The 20,272-nt window shown below is 37.1% G+C and overlaps 1 protein-coding gene across 2 annotated transcripts; it reads left to right on the top strand.

Moving 5' to 3' along the window:
- The first annotated feature begins 8 nt into the window (after positions 1–8).
- LOC124157105 lies at positions 9–19,993 on the top strand. Of its 2 annotated transcripts, none has more exons than XM_046531597.1 (9): positions 9–230; positions 2,031–2,117; positions 3,559–3,768; positions 4,490–4,660; positions 10,648–10,847; positions 11,814–11,866; positions 11,951–12,118; positions 14,333–14,461; positions 16,996–19,993. In XM_046531597.1, the coding sequence occupies exons 2-9, from the start codon at positions 2,031–2,033 to the stop codon at positions 18,168–18,170; spliced, it is 2,193 nt and encodes a 730-aa protein (XP_046387553.1). In that variant the 5' UTR covers positions 9–230; the 3' UTR covers positions 18,171–19,993. The 2 variants fall into 2 exon arrangements, with proteins under 2 accessions (XP_046387553.1, XP_046387554.1); XM_046531598.1 differs by having other exon boundaries at positions 2,013–2,117.
- Positions 19,994–20,272: the final 279 nt, after the last annotated feature.

Below are 20,272 nucleotides of genomic sequence, written 5' to 3'. Positions count from 1 at the left end.
CACTTCATAACATTTGACTAACGCTAACGCGTGTCTTGAAATTGGATTATTTGGGTTTATGTTTTCAATTTTTATTGTTTGGATTACCATGGCATAAGAAAAAAAATCCACGTCGTAGCCCCTCTCTTGCTGAGGCGTGGAAGAATTATATGCTCCAATTCATCGATGGAAGAAGGAGAAACGTTAAATAAATCGTTGGCGTCGCGGTTCTGATCTATTTCTTCGACGAGGTAAAGCATGAATATTTCTCCAATCATTGAGCTATTAAAAAGCTTTGGATGTGAATAAAAATATGTTAACTCTGCTAAGCATTTTTCAGCAGATCATTTGAGTCTATGAAAGTGTGGAATGCATACCTCGTACCAAAGGGCCTCTTGTTTAAGAATAAGATTCGCGTTCAATTATCGAGGCCGGTCATTTTATACATTTGTCTGATGGGCTTTAGTTATAATCCAGTACAAATAAAGTTCCCAGTTAACTTTCTTAACGTTTTCTGTATAATATTATTTTTAATTTGTGCCAAATGCTCTGACTTTGCCTGCTTCCTAGCTTGAATAATCATTGTTTACATTTTGCTCTGACCCACCCCCAGTTAGTGATTAGCTTGATAGGCAAAGGTTTCGAATTATTTACTGGAAGTGCATTCATCTCTATAGCCACTAGTGTATAGCCGAGCGCTATTATTAATTACTCTTGTTAGCAAAGTATTTTTGATCGGTGTGCCCATTTTTAGTATTGTATTGACCAAAGCCTTCCATTTCCTGGACCCTCACATCCTTTCAGTAGCCATTTCCATGATTTCCGGATACGATTATTGGTTTATAAAACACCGGATGGACAACTTTTGGGTTCTTTAGATTTGTAGAGAACTCCTCTGAAGCTCATGTAAGCTGCTACACTTTCTCAAAGAAAATATGAAAAATATCACCCACCATCTGCTAACCAAGTACATATCTGTGCTTCTTATCCTGGTATCTCATTTAATGAAATTATGTATTACTTTCAATTGTGCGGTTCTAATAAACACCAACGCTAATCCTTGCCATCTCAGTATTATTAAATAAAGAATAATTTTATATGAGGTGTAAAGTCAATTAATAAAAATCCACTAACATTAGAGTTATCAGAAAACAGTCTCCATCTTGCCTTTAACCTTACTTTCTTGAGGGTTTATTGTTATCAGTATCAGGGGTGCAGCCAGGAATTAAGGCTGGGGGAGGTTTAGGTGCTACTAATACCGGGGTATGTGGGGATTTGGTATATCCACCAGGATAAGTGGTAGGTGCGAGATTAGTAAATTGCGGAATTTTAAGATAAACGGTTCAAAATTATGAGTTTTAGGGCTTTCTGAGGGATATTTTATTAATACTTACGGTATTTTGTTAGTAATATCATTCTAATAATAATAATAATCTTTATTCATCCACGGCGAGGATTGGCCCTCGCAGATGTTGTCAAGTTATCGTATACAACACATTTATAAAAACATTCAATACAACAAAAACATTCAAAACATGTACATTGGATCAAAACATTAGAAACACATACATTACAAAGATTACATTTATAATGAAAGAGAAGAAAAGTCTTGCTCAAAATATTCATGAATTGAGTACAGTGGATTATTGCACAGCCACTTTTCCAGCACATTTTTCAGTCTTGTGATGCTCACTGATCTGGCTTTGCTGGGTAATTTATTAAATAATTTTACTCCCAAATTGTCAGACTGGTTGTGGGTCTTATACAGCTTACAGTAATTAATATTTAGGTTATTTTTAGCCCTGGTGTCATGAGAGTGGATGGTGGATCGTATGGGGTAGGTTTCTAAGTTATCTTTAATGTGCACAATGCTGCGAAACACAAAGAGGCTGTAGATGGTGAGGATATGAAAGTTTTTAATTAAGTAAAATGCAATAAACTTAAAAATTTCTCCGAGCTCTGGGGGGGTTTTATCCCCCAAAACTCCCCTCGCTGCACAACTGATGAGTATGTATTTTCTTTTGCATTGCAAGGGCTCCTTTCCATTACAGATGTCTCAAAAAGACCAAGAAGCTGCTCTTGATGAAAAAATTGAACGGATCAGGAAAAGGAATGAAGAAATTGAAAGGAGGCGTAAGGTATGTTTCCTTTTTAATTGGAAATTTCTTTCTCATCTTCTTTTTCAACGTCTGAGCTCTATATTTCTCTCATAATAATACCACTAAGACCCTGTGACTATTCATTGAATGAATAGTATAGGTTGTCTACTTTTAAAAATGACTATGCACAAAATACATACAAAGCTAATTACACAATATTTGAGTCTCTATAGATATATTCTATAACGGAAGTAGAGAATATACCCTATTTAGGTGATATCGGCATGAAAAGATTTTCATTATTCACATTGTATCTGCAGCTCTCAAATCAATTCATTTTGTCGATCTTTATACAATGTTGTACTTCTTTTTGTAGATATCCTTCATCACCTGTACCATGTACCTCATGGCCTAATATTGTTTATATGCATATGCCTCCAAACCATTTGGAAAAGGCAACAAATAACGTCATCTACTCATTCACATCATGAGAGAAGGGTTGGGAGGAAAGGGTCCAGAGACTCCTGGTATGAGCATTAGCACGCTCTTAACGAATGACACTAAAGAGACTGCGGCTTATAATTCCCTCAGGTTAATGGAGTGCTGTGCTTGAACTGCCCACCACAGAGCACTCTGGGAAAGATCAGGGCAGTCTTGAGTTAATGTCTAAATATATAAATGCAAGAATGAACACGAAAATATACCGTGTTACCAGCCAACTTGTGCGAATACATGAACAGAAAATGGAACTTATTCTAATTTGGTTCATGCATTTGTACATGCGCCGTTCCGGTCCACAAAAATCATTCACACAAATGAACATTAACATGTACGTGTTATTGCATCATGTAAACAGACCTTAAGAAAGTCATTTTCCCAAAAGTGATCTTATTTTATAATTTACGGCCTGTAATTGGCATAATTAACAATTGGAAGTTCTTCTGAAACAGTTGTTTCATCTTGGTCTCCCCTTTTCCTCTCTGGAACTTGAAGGTCCTGATGCACTTAGTCCTTGTAAGCTCCAGATTATGGTGGTTGGTTCACAATTTTCCCGCTGTGGAACATTTTTGTTCCCAAGTGAACTGGTTATAGATTGGAAGATCCTCTAAATTATATCAATTTCAAAATCATAATTGCTATTTGTGGATCTACTATTAAAGCATAGAAGTGGACATTTAAACAAGGAATAGTGGTTAGGGTCCTTTCAAGTCAGATGTTATGAATTGAGCTGTAATGAATAATGAAAATGTGTTGAAAATGAATTTTGGCTTTCAATTGGTAGGAAAGCATGGGATAGAATTGTTAGCATTTGTGTAGTGGTCCATCCCTATTTACATGTTATATTTTGAAGGTAATGACAATTTTTTTAAATTTGGCCTGATGTTTATTCTTTTCAAATAATGTATTCTTATCTAATTTATTTGTTTAATGTGTGTACATCTGCTGTACTTAAATGGTAATGTATTTTATCCCTGTACAGGAAGTGGAAGCTGACAGGCAGATTGCTGAAAAATTGAATGCTACGGTTAAATTCACTCCTTCTGAAACCAATCCTTTAGAAAGGCAGCCTATCAGCAGGCCTCCAGTCACTAACAGGAACCCTAGATTTGAAAAGAAGGTCCCTGAAAAGTCGTACAGCCCCAACCCCAAGCCTCCACCACATGTGAAGAAAATAACCAACTTTTCTGATGTAAGTCGCAGTGTGTTATTTTTAGACTTAATTAGAGTTAACATCTCATATGGCAAAGTAAAATCAGTTGACCTGGCCTTATTACATCTGCATGTAGCCTATACATGAAAATAAAAGAATTGTATGCCTAATTATGAAGATAATGCTTGTATGTATGAAATGAATTACAGTCCAAATTGTAGTTCATATATCCCAAACCTCTGCTTTACCATTTGCAGAATATGTATTAGCATTTTCAGGAAGCTATCGATTTGGTGGTTTCAGATACATACTTACATATTTCACCTTTCATGCTTGCGTGCCAAAGTATGCATGAATCGATGCCACATATATACATACCTTGTTTCCCCTAGCAAATACTGTGTCTCTGAGGAACTCCACAAGACACAGCTGTTTTGTTGCATCAAGGCTATTATCATTAAAAGGATGGTTTGGATCATTTAACTTGTATGTTTGGACACCTTGAAATTGGGTACTTATTTATTGAATTGAGTAATTATTTTTAGAGTGTCCAAACGCTTCATCTGGGATTTCAACACGGAGTACTTCGGTCAGTAGCCCGGCAATTTAACTACTAGGCTACCATGCTCCTCTTGTTTTCAATTAGTCCTCGTTCATTTAATTGAGAGGAGTGGCATTCAGATAATTTTGACTATCTTCATTTCCAATGTCCATTTCTCTCGATACGTAATCAGTTATTTGCTCTCTCAAATTTCTTTAGAAGGATGGCCCTCCCCCAGATCCAGTCTACACATTTCTGACGGATCACACCCGGGATCAGCCCAAAGGGGACTACTCACCTAATGCAGGCAAAGCATCACGGGAGAATGTGTCCGATGGGGAGTTCAGGGGTCAGCATGGACGTGGAAGAGGCCGAGGAGCATGGAATCGGGTAAATAATCACCATCTGAAGAATCTATTTGCTTTTGGTTCAGTCAAGTCTTAAGAGCTGATTTCATTATTTGCATGTACGGAATTCAATGAGCTTAGTTAAGGCTTTTGCAGTTGGTAACTCCACAAAATAAAATAATCTTTCTTGGGTCATACGTGATGTGTTTTTGGAACCTGGATGCTTCCCGTCTCCCTCTGCTTACTTCTTCTTTGGGAAATTGGTCCCTTGGAAGAAACAGCCATTGGGAGTTGCTGAATATCTAGTTTCCTGGAAAATCGTGAGGTTAAACCCAAGAAAGTTTTTTTTCAGAAAGAATTTTGTCATCACTAAATAATGATCAGTGGATTTTTCTCATTATAGAATAATCTTCTAATTATGTTGGCAAATTAAGTCAAGGTTTCGCTAGTAATGGGCCTTCTTGTCCCCATGGCAGCACGGGTTTGTCCCTATCCCCTACCTCCCCTACCTTCCATTCCTATCCTTCCGTAGGAGGTGTTGTTGTTCTCATCATGGCAGCTTCTCCTATCCTATTTCCTTCCCTGTCCTCCCCCTTCTGAGGTCTGCGGGTGACAAGCGAAGGCTTACAGACACGGCCCTCAGGAGAGTAACCCCACGAGCCCACCCTTGGGTCCTCGCTCCTACTGTCATCACTAAATACTAGAGATGCGCGAATAGTATCCGTGAATACTCGAATATATTGAATACTAGAAAGTATTCGATATTTGAGATCTCGAATAATTATGCTAAAAGTACGATCTCGAATACTTTGAATTGCACACCATACACTGTTGCATGCACGTCTTTGTTAGTTGACTCGGAAAAACGTAGAGGACTAGTTGTTTAGTGCATGCAGCGCCATTTTAGGTGAGTGGACGAACTACATCAAATGCGCAGGTAAAAGTGGTGAAAAGATATCGTTCGACATGGGGAACCGAAAATGATCGGGGGAAAAAATCCAAAAAGCCCCAGTTTCCCCCACGAAACCCCTCAAAAAAATTACAAATGGCAGGAAAAAAATCGACTTTTGGGGTACCTTCCGTTTCACATTGAGCTACTGCTCCCGAACCGTTCCACTCATTGGAAAGATCATCACGAATTTGAAGACTGCAAGGATGCGGGATTCCCCTGACGTCAGTTTTGTTTCTTTTGTTTCCTGATGCCAAACGACGGCTCCGCAATAACGCGTCAAAGTTGAAAAAGCATCGAAATTTTTATGAAAATAATAGTAAAAAGCGGCATATGCGTGGGCCCCTGGCTGAAGGCGCGATGCTATCAATCAATGATTGATTTTCTGGATGTTTCTGTTGGAGCAAGAGTTCTTGCCATGGGAAGTGCAGTCACAGTTTCTTAAGTTATCCCCCTTGTGAAAGCATTATTAATTTCCTAGAAACTAAGAAGTTTTTGCATAGTTATCTACAAGGTTTCATCACTGATTTGCTGTTTTCCATTGAAACTTGGTATGAATTTCTGGAAAAAGAACAATTATTCACTTTTGCAGCATTCCTTGATGTACGATTCAAAATCAGTGATTTCCAAGATTCAAATAAAGTTGAGATGATAAAAAATCAGTTGGCTTTGGAGCTGACAAGTCTGTCTAAACAAAGTCACCCAACAAAAGCGATACCTTAGGAAAAGTGCAACTGAAAATTGCTGATGTAAAGCAACAACAATCAATGTGGGGAATTAATTCAAAATAAGAAAGTTGATTTAAAAAAATGAATTTGATGTTTACTTTTTTATTTATACATTCATCAAGTGAAATAGAAGAAAAATGTGCGTTTAATATGCTTTGCGCAATTCTAGTATTCGAGGTATTTGAAATTCGGGGTATTCAAATATTCAAGCAATGATTTAATATTCGAATTCGATATTCGAGTTCGAGAAATCTGCTATCCGATTCATCTCTACTAAATACCTATTGTTCTACCCTATTATGAATTCTATTGTCATCACTAAATTTCTTTCTGGGAGCATGGAATCTGGTTTATCTAGTGTTACCTCTTGTTGCCTTAATGATGGCATGAGATTTTTCCAACCTTCCTCTCCTACTCCTACCCTGGAGGAATCATTGTTCTAGTAATCAGAGCTGTACTTCATGTCTATTTTCCTTCCCTTCCATTTTCCTCTTGAGGTGCGGGGTGCATAAGTATCAGACTTGTACACTAGGGCGGATCGGAAAAATCGATTTTTTTCAAATCCATCTGGCCCATTGAAAAAAAGTTGTGGGACCGATCAAAAATAAGGCCTGAAAAATTTGAGACCTCTAGGTGAACCCCTGACCCTCGCTCAAATGAGATTTAGGGGGGGAGGGTCCAATTTCGAAAAATATAATATTTTATGGTCATTTCCTACAGATTTTGCCGAGTTACTGCCCTTTTGGGCGAAAATTTCGTGCATTTTGACGTATCTGCCACCGTTTAGCCACAAAATGCCTTATTTGAGTCCGCGTCCGCGAAGAAAATATTCCAACGCCCACGCAGCGTCGCGGATACAAGAGCGGCAGGCCAATCCCGTCCCCTCCCCGCTCGCTTCTCCCCCTCCCACGCCTCGAGTACAGCAAAATTCATCCTGCGTGTGCTGTTAGGAGGGAGTTCATCCTTGATAATATAAATCGGAAGATGGTGGCAGGTAAAATATGATGAGTAGTGAGACGACTTGTTTCTTATTTGGCGCCTCGTCGGCGTTAAACAAATCGATGTTACCAACTTTTAGAGAAGTGATGAATTATTTATACATGCCTCAGCCCAAATGCACCATAATTCACACCCAGTGCGTATTTATTCGTAAGTCTAACTAATATTTGATGTTTCAGCATCATCTGTGGAGGAACAATCACGAAAGAATTAATCTGCTTTCCAGTCTGTATTTCTTATGTCTGTGTCATTCCTCATCTTTCGCTGCTATCAACAAAGTTTTGGTGAATTCCTTCACGAATCTCTCGTCCGGATGTACACGGAAAAAAAAGATTTGATTAAAACTATCGAACTGGTGTGATAGGGAGTATTTTTGTTAAATATACTTAAACTTTGATGCAAATTATCAAGCACTTGATTTATTTTACCAAACGCTAGCATGAGCTCTTGATATATTTCATCAAACATTTTGGTATTGCATAATTTGGTCAATTGTACGGAAGAGTTTCGTAAAAATAACCGAATTAATTCAATACGATTCTGAGTTTGATAATTTTTATCGAAGTTATGATTAATTTTACGAAGGTGATTGCTTGTTTGGTAAAAATTATCAAACTCTACATTGCTATGCAAATTTGGTTTGATAGAATTTACCAAGTGTTTCGTAATCTATCGAACGGTCTATCGTTCCTCTTATGTTTATACCAATACACATTTGCAGTTGAAAGATTCTTAAACAGGCCTTACATAAAAGATAAGTTGGTAGAAATGATTTTGTTTTTGGTAAAATAAATCAAGTGCTTGATAATTTGCATCAAAGTTTAAGTATATTTAACAAAAATACTCCCTATCACACCAGTTCGATAGTTTTAATCAAATCTTTTTTTTCCGTGTACATCCGGACGAGAGATTCGTGAAGGAATTCACCAAAACTTTGTTGATAGCAGCGAAAGATGAGGAATGACACAGACATAAGAAATACAGACTGGAAAGCAGATTAATTCTTTCGTGATTGTTCCTCCACAGATGATGCTGAAACATCAAATATTAGTTAGACTTACGAATAAATACGCACTGGGTGTGAATTATGGTGCATTTGGGCTGAGGCATGTATAAATAATTCATCACTTCTCTAAAAGTTGGTAACATCGATTTGTTTAACGCCGACGAGGCGCCAAATAAGAAACAAGTCGTCTCACTACTCATCATATTTTACCTGCCACCATCTTCCGATTTATATTATCAAGGATGAACTCCCTCCTAACAGCACACGCAGGATGAATTTTGCTGTACTCGAGGCGTGGGAGGGGGAGAAGCGAGCGGGGAGGGGACGGGATTGGCCTGCCGCTCTTGTATCCGCGACGCTGCGTGGGCGTTGGAATATTTTCTTCGCGGACGCGGACTCAAATAAGGCATTTTGTGGCTAAACGGTGGCAGATACGTCAAAATGCACGAAATTTTCGCCCAAAAGGGCAGTAACTCGGCAAAATCTGTAGGAAATGACCATAAAATATTATATTTTTCGAAATTGGACCCTCCCCCCCTAAATCTCATTTGAGCGAGGGTCAGGGGTTCACCTAGAGGTCTCAAATTTTTCAGGCCTTATTTTTGATCGGTCCCACAACTTTTTTTCAATGGGCCAGATGGATTTGAAAAAAATCGATTTTTCCGATCCGCCCTATTGTACACCCGGCGTGAGGAGTGTATCCTTGCTGGTCCCTGACAGGATCTTGATATGTTACATGGTACATTTTACTCTTTAACTACTGTCGGCGTCAAAATGATGTGCCGCTGTACTTTGCAAATTTATATCTGGACTTCTGTGCATGCCATAAAAATAAATAATATGTCACTTTAAAGGAAATTTTATTCTTAATTCTTATTTTTTTTATTTTATAAGAAATTTAAAAATGTAGACACGCGAGTGCAATAAATGACTCCGCACACCATAAAATCAGCCGTTTTGTCAACTTCATGAACTTTGTAACTCAACCTAGGGAAAACTACTTCGTCTACAACATTCATCTTCCACAAGTAGTTTCAAACATTAATGTAGATTAATAAAGTGGCCTTTGCATATTTTTAAAATGCATATTTTGTTGTAAAATAATAAAATGTTTAAACATTATCTAGTCCTACAGTTTACCCCGAAAGAAAAAAATAAAATTAATAGTAACACACCTTAATTTATTTGAAAATTTTCTATGATCCGAAAATGCATGATTTTTATGTATTATAGATTATGTATGGGCATTAAAAAATACGCCGGAGCGAACGAAAGCTGCGTTGCCACGTCTTGCGCGCTAAACTTTGATTCCTGGTAACCAGCACTGGCCTGGCACGTTTGGCAACATGACATTAGTAGAATTTATTGTAATATAATAGGTAGAATTTATTGACATTCATAAATATAAATATTGCCATAGATTATGGATCATAGAAAATTTTCAAATAAATTTAGAAGTGCTTCTATAAATTTTATTTTTTCTTTCGGGGTAAACTGTAGGACTAGATAATGTTTAAACATTTTCATTATTTTACATCAAAATATGCATTTTAAAAATATGCAAAGGCCACTTTATTAATCTACATTAATGTTTGAAACTACTTGTGGAAGATGAATGTTGTAGACGAAGTAGTTTTCCCTAGGTTGAGTTACAAAGTTCATGAAGTTGACAAAACGGCTGATTTTATGGTGCGCAGAGTCATTTATTGCACTCGCGTGTCTACATTTTTAAATTTTTTATAAAATAAAAAAAATAAGAATTAAGAATAAAATTTCCTTTAAAGTGACATATTATTTATTTTTATGGCATGCACAGAAGTCCAGATATAAATTCACAAAGTACAGCGGCACATCATTTTGACGCCGACAGTAGTTAGGAAAATATTTCATTTTTGAAAGTTCAGTTCATATAAAAGTTGATGCTAGTTTGTGGTCAGAAAGTTCTGCACTTGCTAACTGTTGATTTATGAATTGCAGTCAACTCTCAATCATTCAAAGCAAAATAATATGATGTTTAGATTACACCAATTTTTTTTTAAATTGCAAACCTCAACCGCAGTCCCAGGAAGTAGTAATATTTTCTTTTACGAACAAGCACGAAAAAACTGTATAGCAAAACTGTTAATAGAATGAAGGCTTCCGTGGTCATGATCAAAATTCATAAATGACCAAACCTCTTGCTAATTTTTGTGCTTGTTTCACCTTGTTCCACGCCAACTTTTTCCTCCACTGACAACATGAATTCCTCCACTGACATAAGGGGCCTGGAATCTCATGCTCAATGTTCCCCTTATTGCTTATATTTTTAATGAAGTGACCTTTACTGACTCACTGTTTGTTGACATTAGGGAAGAGGAAGCCCCATGCGCGGAGGTAGGCGTGGGGGAAGTGGTGGCAATCAGTTCTCGATGCAAGGCCCTCAGCAACCACCCGAGTATCAAGCCTGGAGGGCAGAGAGAGAGAAAATAGATCAAGATCGCATTACTCGGCAGAGGACAGCTGAAGGGAATTGGCGGAGGGAGTGGGACTCAGAAAAGTTATCTCAAGAGTAAGTTTCTCTTCCAATTAATTTCTCTTTCAAGCTTGGTCCATTTTGATTGTTTTATCACCTTCCAAAAAGTAATATATTCTTGGAGCAAATAAATCCAATGGATGAACCCATTTAGAGAAAATGCTATCTATCTCCTTATGGATCACTCAGACATTTTTGTAGCTTCATTTTAAGGCACTTGTTTAGCAGCGATGTATAGGTTAATTATTTTTTTGGAAGTAGAGACAAAATGGAATCATTTTTCTATTTTCTTTGTTTAGCACAGTTAAAAAATTTCAAAGTATCATGAATCAAACTCTTTACTTGTTTCATTACAGAGATTTCTATCCTTTTGCATCTTGTACACTGAGTAAAGATGAACCTTTTTAGCACAACTACATTACTTTAATAAATCTACTAAATGTACTTATGTATTATCATTGCCAATTGCCAATGTAAAACCTCCATGTAATAAATTTGATGGGACACACAAAATGACTTATTGACTTCGCCTGAAATTGCTGTAGGAATCAAGGAACCTAGATAGTGCTGTGCTCAGCACAGTGACCTGGAAAGTCAAAGGTTAGTGATGAATTCAACTGTGTTAGGCAAGATGTGTTTGAGCAACACAGTGAATGAACTAAATAAAAATTTTTTGTTTCGTCCACTTTTGCATTGCAAATATTAAGAATGGGTTTTGAATCATGGCTTCATAATCAGATCATCATCATCATCGTTAGATTTCTAAGGTGTCTAATCGATCTGATGACAATAACATGCATCAAAATGCATAGTTAATTTGTAAAATAAAAATGTATGGAATATGGGAAAAATATGAGGAATTTTTTCCCAAAGCAAATAACCCTTATTTCACTGCCCTTACGTGACAGGATTGAAATATGTATTCCACTTGTAGTATGCTCAATAAGGGGAACGAAATTTTTAGATGTGAGCTAAACAATTAACTTGTATTCCTAATTGCAGTGAAAATCAGGAGTATCAATCCAGGCCTGCATTTTCTAAAAAGAAAAAAAGAGGTAAATACCAAACATGTTCAGGCTTTCATGCAGTCATCTACCTCAATTTTCATGTTTTCATTGCTAATGTCTTTTTTATCTTAGATGGTGAAGATTTTAAAATACAGCGCACAGTGACTAACGATTTGGCTAAATCACCTCTTCCTCCAAAGGAGAATGAAATGAGACCTTCTGATAAGCCTGTGAAAACAGTTTATTATGCAAAAGGAGCATCTGAAGATAAAAAGACGGTTGCTTTCAATTTCAGTGAAGGCAAGTACATGCATTATTTTTTTCACTTTGTTGAGTGACTGTAAATAATCCCACACAAATTGGAGAATGAAAATTAATCCTAACCAAACATCTTCCAGTGACTTCTCATCACTGCATTGTTCAAAGTTAAATTCTTGAGTATAATTCTTGAGAGGTTAACCAAGGTCATTTTCATTGGTCCTTCATTTTAGTTTGCAATTTTGAAATTTTCTAATGATGTTGGAAGTCCTGTCTTGGAGTAATTTTTGTCAGAAGGCATTCCCACCATGGCTTGCCACCAGAGTCTCAACTGCCAGTCCATGAGCGAGGGGCTATTCACCAAAAAAATGGGTTGTGGGCATGTAACTTTGGAAGCTAATTACTCGGCTCTTGGGCCATGTGGGCATGGAAAATTTTGCAGTAGTTGATTAGTCATGATAGTCTACCATCTCTCTAAATTAAAACAAAATCAAAGAGGGGTACTTCATGAATGATCCTTGTTAGTCGGCTAAAGTTTATTTATTTTTCTGACAAGTATGTATCCATTACTATACAGTTTCCAAGTGGTACATCCATGTTCATGTTCTGAAATAAGGTTATATGCACATATCATGGATGTAGGAGGGCTATTTGCACATTTTGGTTATTGAAGTTAATTGCATATGAGAACCATTAAGCTTCATTTGGTGAATTCTTAAATAAAAAGTACATATTTGGTGTGAAGCATGCTGAATTTTTTCTTGCCATTTGTGAAATAACGTAAGAAATGGGCTCGTTCACCAATTTTGTTGAATTGTTGATAGTGAGAATGTTGGAAAAGTTAAAGAGACCAGTTTTTCTATTTTTTGATTGTGACGCCTGCTTCTCAAGCAAAAAAAATCGATGACCTTAACCCTTTCGCTGATGAGTTGACGGTTAGGATGGACCAAAAAATAACATTTTATATGGTTTAAAATTTTGTAAAAATTCAGGCGGAATTTGAAGACCCAACACCCATGGAGAAGTAATCGCTGCAACTTAGCTCATTTCAGCAATAACTTCCAGCATAATATTCATGAAGTTTTAAGTTTATCTAAATATTTTAATGGTTTCAATGCAGTGGTTATCATTATCCAATTTTGAAAAAAATTGGGTTCTGAGACCCTGATGCATATAAGTAGACAACTTTCCCACTTAGGGCAAATTTGATTAGGAAAAAAGTCATTTTTTGACCCTCCATATTTATGGTATCACCAGCTCATGCGAGCTCATTTTTCCACTTATCAACTGCTCCTCGGTATTGTGCATAATCCTCCCATTGCTTGTTGTGGTTTGCACTCTTTCTGAGTGATTCCTTGCCTCAGTGAATGGTTCTAATGGATTGAGTAAATGAACCAGAACTCTTAATTTCCCATCCCTTCTTTATTGTTTGTCAGTCCAGAGAGGACACAGCAAAGTTAAAAAAGGGGTCCATGTATTACAATCAGGGCTGGGCAAAATACAGGCCAAGGACTATTTGAAATACAAAATACTGCTCTTAATGCACCATTTTTTCATATCCTTTGGAAATGAAAGGCACTGCTGTCTTTTAAACCATTATATTTATGCATTTAAATAAACATGCATGAATAAGTGAACATATATTTATTATTTAGTGATACCACAAAGCGAGCGCTATTGCATGATTTTTGCCATGATTCAAGAGAAAACGATTTGATCTCTCTTAATTCAACAGTCACTTAGAATGATTAGGAGAGTTGGATACCTTTTTTCTTATTTACTGTTAGTTATGCTCTCATATGGAACAAAATGGTCATAACTAATGGTTAACATGAAAATTACAGTATATTAAAGGCATGAAAGAAAAAAAATAAGTGTGAAACATTTATTGCAGGAAATCTCATTCCATGTACGTAATTGCGGCTGCATTAATGGTCTCTAGTTTTCTCGGTACAATTTGGGGAGGTAGTTCGGCAGTCTCGGGGGTGTCTTCTTGGTATGATAAGTGGAGGTTTTATGAGACAAATAGGCTCACTGCAAAGATGTTTGCCTATAAATGTACATGTAAATCTGACGGGACCGTCGGGGTGGTATGAAGAGTGGAGGTTTATGATGTAATGAGGTTCACTACATAGAGGATTTACTGTAATAATGATTTTGAGTCTGAGTGAACGACCCCATTATGTGTGTTTTCTGTAATATCTTATTATCTGCATTTTGTAGTGGCATGTGACTAAAACTTAGTTATGATTGTAGGTGCTTCGTGCAATGATATTAATGATGATGACCTGGAAGAGGATTTGGGATTTGAACATAGGTATATAAGTAGCTGTGGAGATTCAATTAAAATTTCGGTATCAAACAAACCTATCAAAAGTGTAAAAGGTAAGGCTTTTTTTTAATTACTTAACTCTCTTATGGGTCATTCCATGTCAGTTCATCCAGGCATGACACCCACCGACTCGGATTTTGATGAAGCTTGGCAATTTTCATCCTTCCATGTAGGAATGATACAATGTAAAATATTTCTTGGCTATCTCCAATAGTTTTTTTTTCACAACCATTTGATGTTTGGGTGAAACTGCAGTTTTTCAATGAATGCGGTCTCCAGAGGCACTTGTACCTCCAGAGGGAAATAATTTGTCTCAGCCATAGTTGTCATCCAATTCGTATGAAAATTTGCAGGTTTACTATAGAAGTCATGAAGATTCCAATAACTAACTGAAAAATATCCTAAGGGATATTGGAAACTCTCTAAACCCATATGTTTCATAAGATTTTAGAAAATTTTGCGTAAAAAACATGTTTCTATGAAACATCAAATTTTGACCTGAGGCAATATCTGAATCAAGTTAAACTATTTTTTTTCTAATATTCCTTAAGGTATGGTCAAAATTTGATGTTTTACAGAACCATGTTTTTGACGCAAAATTTTCTAAAATCTTATGAAACATATGGGTTTAGAGAGTTTCCAATATCCCTTAGGATATTTTTCAGTTAGTTATTGGAATCCTCATGACTTCTATAGTAACCCTGCAAATTTTCATACGAATCAGATGAAAACTATTGGAGATAGCCAAGAAATATTTTACACTGTTTCATTCCTACATGGAAGGATGAAAATTGCCAAGTTTCATCAAAATCCGAGTCGGTGGGTGTCATGCCTGGATGAACTGACATGGAATGACCCTTATGCATGATGCACTTGATAATACACATCTCAACAAAGCTAATGGCATTTCGCAGATGAGAATTTTGGGTTAATAAGAATATTTCTTGAAACAGATTGGTGCAACACTAACAAACAATTATTTACATACATTTTTTTTACTAATTAATTTTAATTAATTGTTACAAACAATTTTTTCCCTAATTTTGAAGAGTTCATGTGATGGATTTTTGGTCTCTGCTCATCAGCAATGTTGGATGTCAAAATTTGTCTGTAATGTCATTGTGACCATAAGATTTTTCACGTATTTTTCTAGCTTCCGGGTCGTCTTGTGTGTGTCCTAATGTATTTGCTATCCCAAAACTAAAAATTCTCTTGCATATACTTAGGAGAAGCCATTTTCTAGGATTTTTAAAGTTTCATTTTACTCACTCTGTGATTCAACCTGAAGTTTGGTTTTTATTGGTAAGCTTGGAGCTCACCCCAGACTTAGACTCGGGTATAAAATCGTTTCAGCCTTAATTTTGTAGAAGTTTGCTATATCCATGATAAAAACACAAATGGTAATTTCCACACTATTTAATGTAACACTCAACGTCCCACCATGGTTTCAACCCTTTTTGTGTGTGACCTTGGAAATGACACAAAGTGTTGAAACAGTGTTCGGTCATTGAGTGTCAAATTAAATATGTAGTGTGGAAATTACCATCTGTGTTTTTATCATGGGTTAGACTCAGGTATATGAATTTCATACATTCAGGATATGGGGGCCAGATTCTTTCCTTGGGTCACCTTGAAGAGTTTTTATTTAGGGTGTCCAATAGCTTCACCCAAGGCATGAACCCTGGATCCTATAACCAGCAGCCAGGCTTTCTACCCTCTTGGCTACCTAAACTTCCTTAATACATATACGAGGTGTGTTTTTAAAGTAAGTACTGTTTTGACATAAAAAAAAACAAGTAAATCTTTTTCAAAAATAATTTACTCACTTGAAAGGCCATACTTTACTTTTCTACATAATTCCCATTACTATTGAGGCATTTATCATATCTTGGGACCAGCTTTTGTATGCCATCGTCAAAGAAGCTTGCTGCCTGATTAGACAACCACTGCTTCACGGTCGTTTTCACTTCGTCCTCATCGGAATGGCGCTGCCCCGCCAGATGCTTCTTCAAGTGCATAAGCAAATGGTAGTCGCTCGGCGCTAGATCGGGACTGTATGGAGGGTGATATAATTGTTCCCAGCCAAAAGAAGTGATAAGGTCTTGTGTTCGATTTGCTGTGTGTGGACGGGCATTATTGTGGAGCAAAACGACACCTGCACTCAGCATGCCATGCCTTTGTTTTGAATAGCGCAGTGCAGTTTTTGTATAGTCGCACAATACGCTGTCGCATTGATTGTGTCGCCGCGAGTCAAAAAATCAACCAGCAACACACCCTTAATGGCGGGACAGCGCCATTCTGATGATGACATATTGAAAACGACCGTGAAGCAGTGGTTGTCTAATCAGACGGCAAGCTTCTTTGACGATGGCATACAAAAGCTGGTCCCAAGATACGATAAATGCCTCAATAGTAATGGGAATTATGTAGAAAAGTAAAGTATGGCCTTTCAATTGAATAAATTATTTTTTAAAAAACTTACTTGTTGTTTTTTTATGTCAAAACGGTACTCACTTTAAAAACACGCCTCGTATTCAATGTAATTTGCTTGGAAATAATTTTTTCCTATCTTCCCTAACCCATGTAGTAAATCCAGTGAATCCACCTGGGACAGGGCGAGTGGGCCCAAGGCAGAAGCCTCGCTTGAGCTACAGCAGTCAGTCAGAAGATGAGAAGGAAGTCCATGCTTCGGTCTTCCATAAGAGGCCCCCTCCCATGACTAGCCACCATATTCTTCCTCAGAGGGATAGTGGATCTTCTAAAAAGCCACCGTTGCCACCAGGCCGAGGCCCTGGTCATGAGGTCAGCAGTCCGAAGAAGAAGCCGTCAGCGGTGAAGTCCCAGACTCCTGTGAGGGGCATGAGGGGAGATGAGAGCCCAGTGGTCGAGAAGAAGGAGCTGTCGAGGGAGAGTTCCCATGAAAACATCTCCGAGGGTGGTGACGACTCTTGGGAAGACGTTGCGACCACCAGTGGCAATGAGAGTGCCGATTATTCTGATGCTGACATGGCAAAGAAATCAGACAGCAGTGATAATTCCATCACGAGAGGCCAGGTTGGTAATGATGGCTGCAAAGAAGAAGCTTCTGATGTTAAGGGAGATCCCATTGAAAAAAGTGATGATTTTAATGGGAAGGAAGAGCAGGGAGATGAAGAATTTTATGAAGAAGCCGATGGTTATCAAGATGAAATGGATGGGGAAGCTGAAAGGCCACAGGATGAGGAAAATGTGGAGGCAACGGAAGAAGGGTTCCATCATGATGTGCTTGAAGGTCAAGAAAAGGATGGAGATTCATCTACGGAGGCTGCTGATGGGGTGTGCCCTTCAGTTGGAAAGGAAGAGTGTGATGGAAAGAAGGATCCAGTGTCTGAGGTGGAGAAGGATGGAAATGATCAACTTGCAGTTGAAAAGGAGGCTGGAGACGATGAGGAGAAGACAACTGCCAGTGTACTTGAATTTCATGGAGATATTTCGGGGCAAAGCGCAACTGGGGATTCAATGGCAGATTCAAAGGAGCCAATATTGGACAAAAAACCTGATTCAGTCAATGATTTGACTGTTGACAGCAGTATCGAGCAACCCTCCTTGAGTGCAACTTCTGATCCAGTTGTGTCAGGAGAGAAGGAAAGTGAGAGCCAAGACTCGGAAACCTTGGAATGCAGTCGGAAAACCAGTGAAGAGGCCACAGTTGTCAGAAGTGTAGAAGAAGCTAGTCCAAGGCAGCTTCAATCTGAGGATCCCTCTCCAAGCAGTGGAAAATGAAGCATTTAGGTGCTAGGGAGGAATAAAAATATGATTACCTTAAGTGCTCCCTGGTATTGTTGTTGAATTTTAAACTCTATTAAGTGTTCTGTGCCTTCAGAATCAAGGCAGAATAATCATGTATAAGTTACTCTTTTATTGTAGGAGGTATTTTAACAGTAATTAATTTATGGTTAGATAATTTATATCAAGAGGAAATAATTCAATCATGTGCAAAACTTAAATTTAAGTATAGATTTTTAATATACCTATATCATTTACTTATAATGAAATTTTACATTATATATTTTCCAGAAAAGTATTTTCCGCTTAGGAATTTTATTTTTATTTATGATTAAATCATTTTTGTTGTTCTCGTTATTTAGCAAAACTAAAACTTTATATTAAAGTACATATTTTAATATTTTATGATCACAGTTCTGTGCTTAATGTGGACATTTTCAGTTAAATGCTTAAGTCAAAAATAATTTTACTTCTTTTAATATTAGGGTTGCTCAATGGAATGTGTGATTGGATGATAAATATTGAGATGTTGGTTCTAATCAGTCCATGCAACATTGCTCATACTTTTTTTTTAATTTTGTGCCTTTGAAGTCTGCCTGCTATATGTGATATGGTCATACTTGTCTTTACTTGTATGTTAAATGTATGAAACCAAATTTTACTATTAACTGAAAGCAGTGAGATTTTCTGCTTAAATGTTGGATAGCATTTTACAGGGGTATTGTTAGTTTATTTTTATAAACTAATCTTTGGCCCTCATTTAAGTGTAGGAGTGCCTCTATGTAGGTCGTTTCCCTTACTGTTACTAAGTTAAGCTGACTATTGGCAGCTCATTTGTCATATCTCATAAGTCAATCTGCTTAGCTGAGTGATGTGTGTCCTATTTTTAATTTGTGTGCTGTGCAATCTTTGTCTTAAATTTTATTTATTTTCTTTTGTTTTCTAATTAACTTTTAAGGACTGGCCTTTGTTTGAAAATTTTCACTTTTACCTAATTTATTGATCTTCTCAGGTTTATTCCTGTCTTCAATTTCTTCTTTCTCAAATTTTCAAAGAATGTATAAATTTTGTGAGAAACTAAGTATGTACCTATAGGTACTTGTCAAAATTGGCATAGGGGGGTATGTTGGGTGATACATCAGGAGATTTGGCTGGAGATTTCATGACCCATCGCTGGTCACTTATCCATGGGAAATGAGTTTTTCCATTAATTTAGGATTTGGTCATGAAACATAAGGTTAAATCTCCTGGTATGTCATGTTGCTCATTTTCCTATGTCAATTATTTCATTATGAGCTGCGAAAGCTTCAATCAGGAAATAAGTACACTTGGCTAATTCTGAAAATATTTTTATTTGAAACCACAAATATTGCACATTTTTCATTTTTAATGAATTTCCGTACAGTTTTACGTGATAGTGCTGAGTATTTCTATTTTTAAGTTTCAGTGTATTGTGGGCAATACGCATTGTGTGCTTTCCCCCCAAAACCTCATGGGGTAACTGTATTAGAGAAATGGGAGTATTAATTGCAAGGGTACTCCGTAGAGGAGGCCCCAATCCAACCGAAAGAAGAATGAATTATGTTTCCAAAACGGTGCATTTTAACCTATTTTCAAAAATGTCCACAGCAAGGTAATGAGTGCAGAACTCAGACTTTGATGGGAAGGACTAAACACTCGGAAATTTCCGTCCATCTTATTGTCGCCCTGAGAAAACTAAACTGCTTGATGGAGGAGTTGGTTAGGGGGAGAGGACTCAAGTCATAGTTAAAATTCCTGCTGTACCAAAGCAAATCATGAAGTAGTATTTAGTATTAGTTTCACCCTGAAAAAAAAATAAATGGGAAAAATACTCATAATGTTAAAAAGTGGGTGCATTTGTTAGATCAACATGAATATTAGTAACAGTTAACAGCCCTAATTATAGCTTATTTCTCCATGAAATTTGGATTGCTCTACCATCAATGACATAACTATTTTTAACCCATTCAAATGCGGGGTAGGTGACAACACATCTGTATTAGCCAACTTGAGTCTCGTCTACTTAAATATTTGTAATCAATCTTCTATTTTAATATTTCTTTAACATCCTAAATCCC

The sequence above is a fragment of the Ischnura elegans genome, chromosome 4, assembly GCF_921293095.1.
Source record: "Ischnura elegans chromosome 4, ioIscEleg1.1, whole genome shotgun sequence".
Taxonomy (NCBI): domain Eukaryota; kingdom Metazoa; phylum Arthropoda; class Insecta; order Odonata; family Coenagrionidae; genus Ischnura; species Ischnura elegans.
Note: the sequence above shows the minus strand (reverse complement) of the source record. Positions and strands in the feature narration are given on the sequence as shown.

Bases quoted from the DNA above. Each gene is read 5' to 3' on its own strand.
- LOC124157105 (XM_046531597.1), top strand. From the start codon at position 2,031: ATGTCTCAAAAAGACCAAGAAGCTGCTCTTGATGAAAAAATTGAACGG. The intron at 4,661-10,647 runs GTAAATAATCAC...TGTTGACATTAG, and splicing joins GCCGAGGAGCATGGAATCGG to GGAAGAGGAAGCCCCATGCG. The intron at 12,119-14,332 runs GCAAGTACATGC...TTATGATTGTAG, and splicing joins TGCTTTCAATTTCAGTGAAG to GTGCTTCGTGCAATGATATT.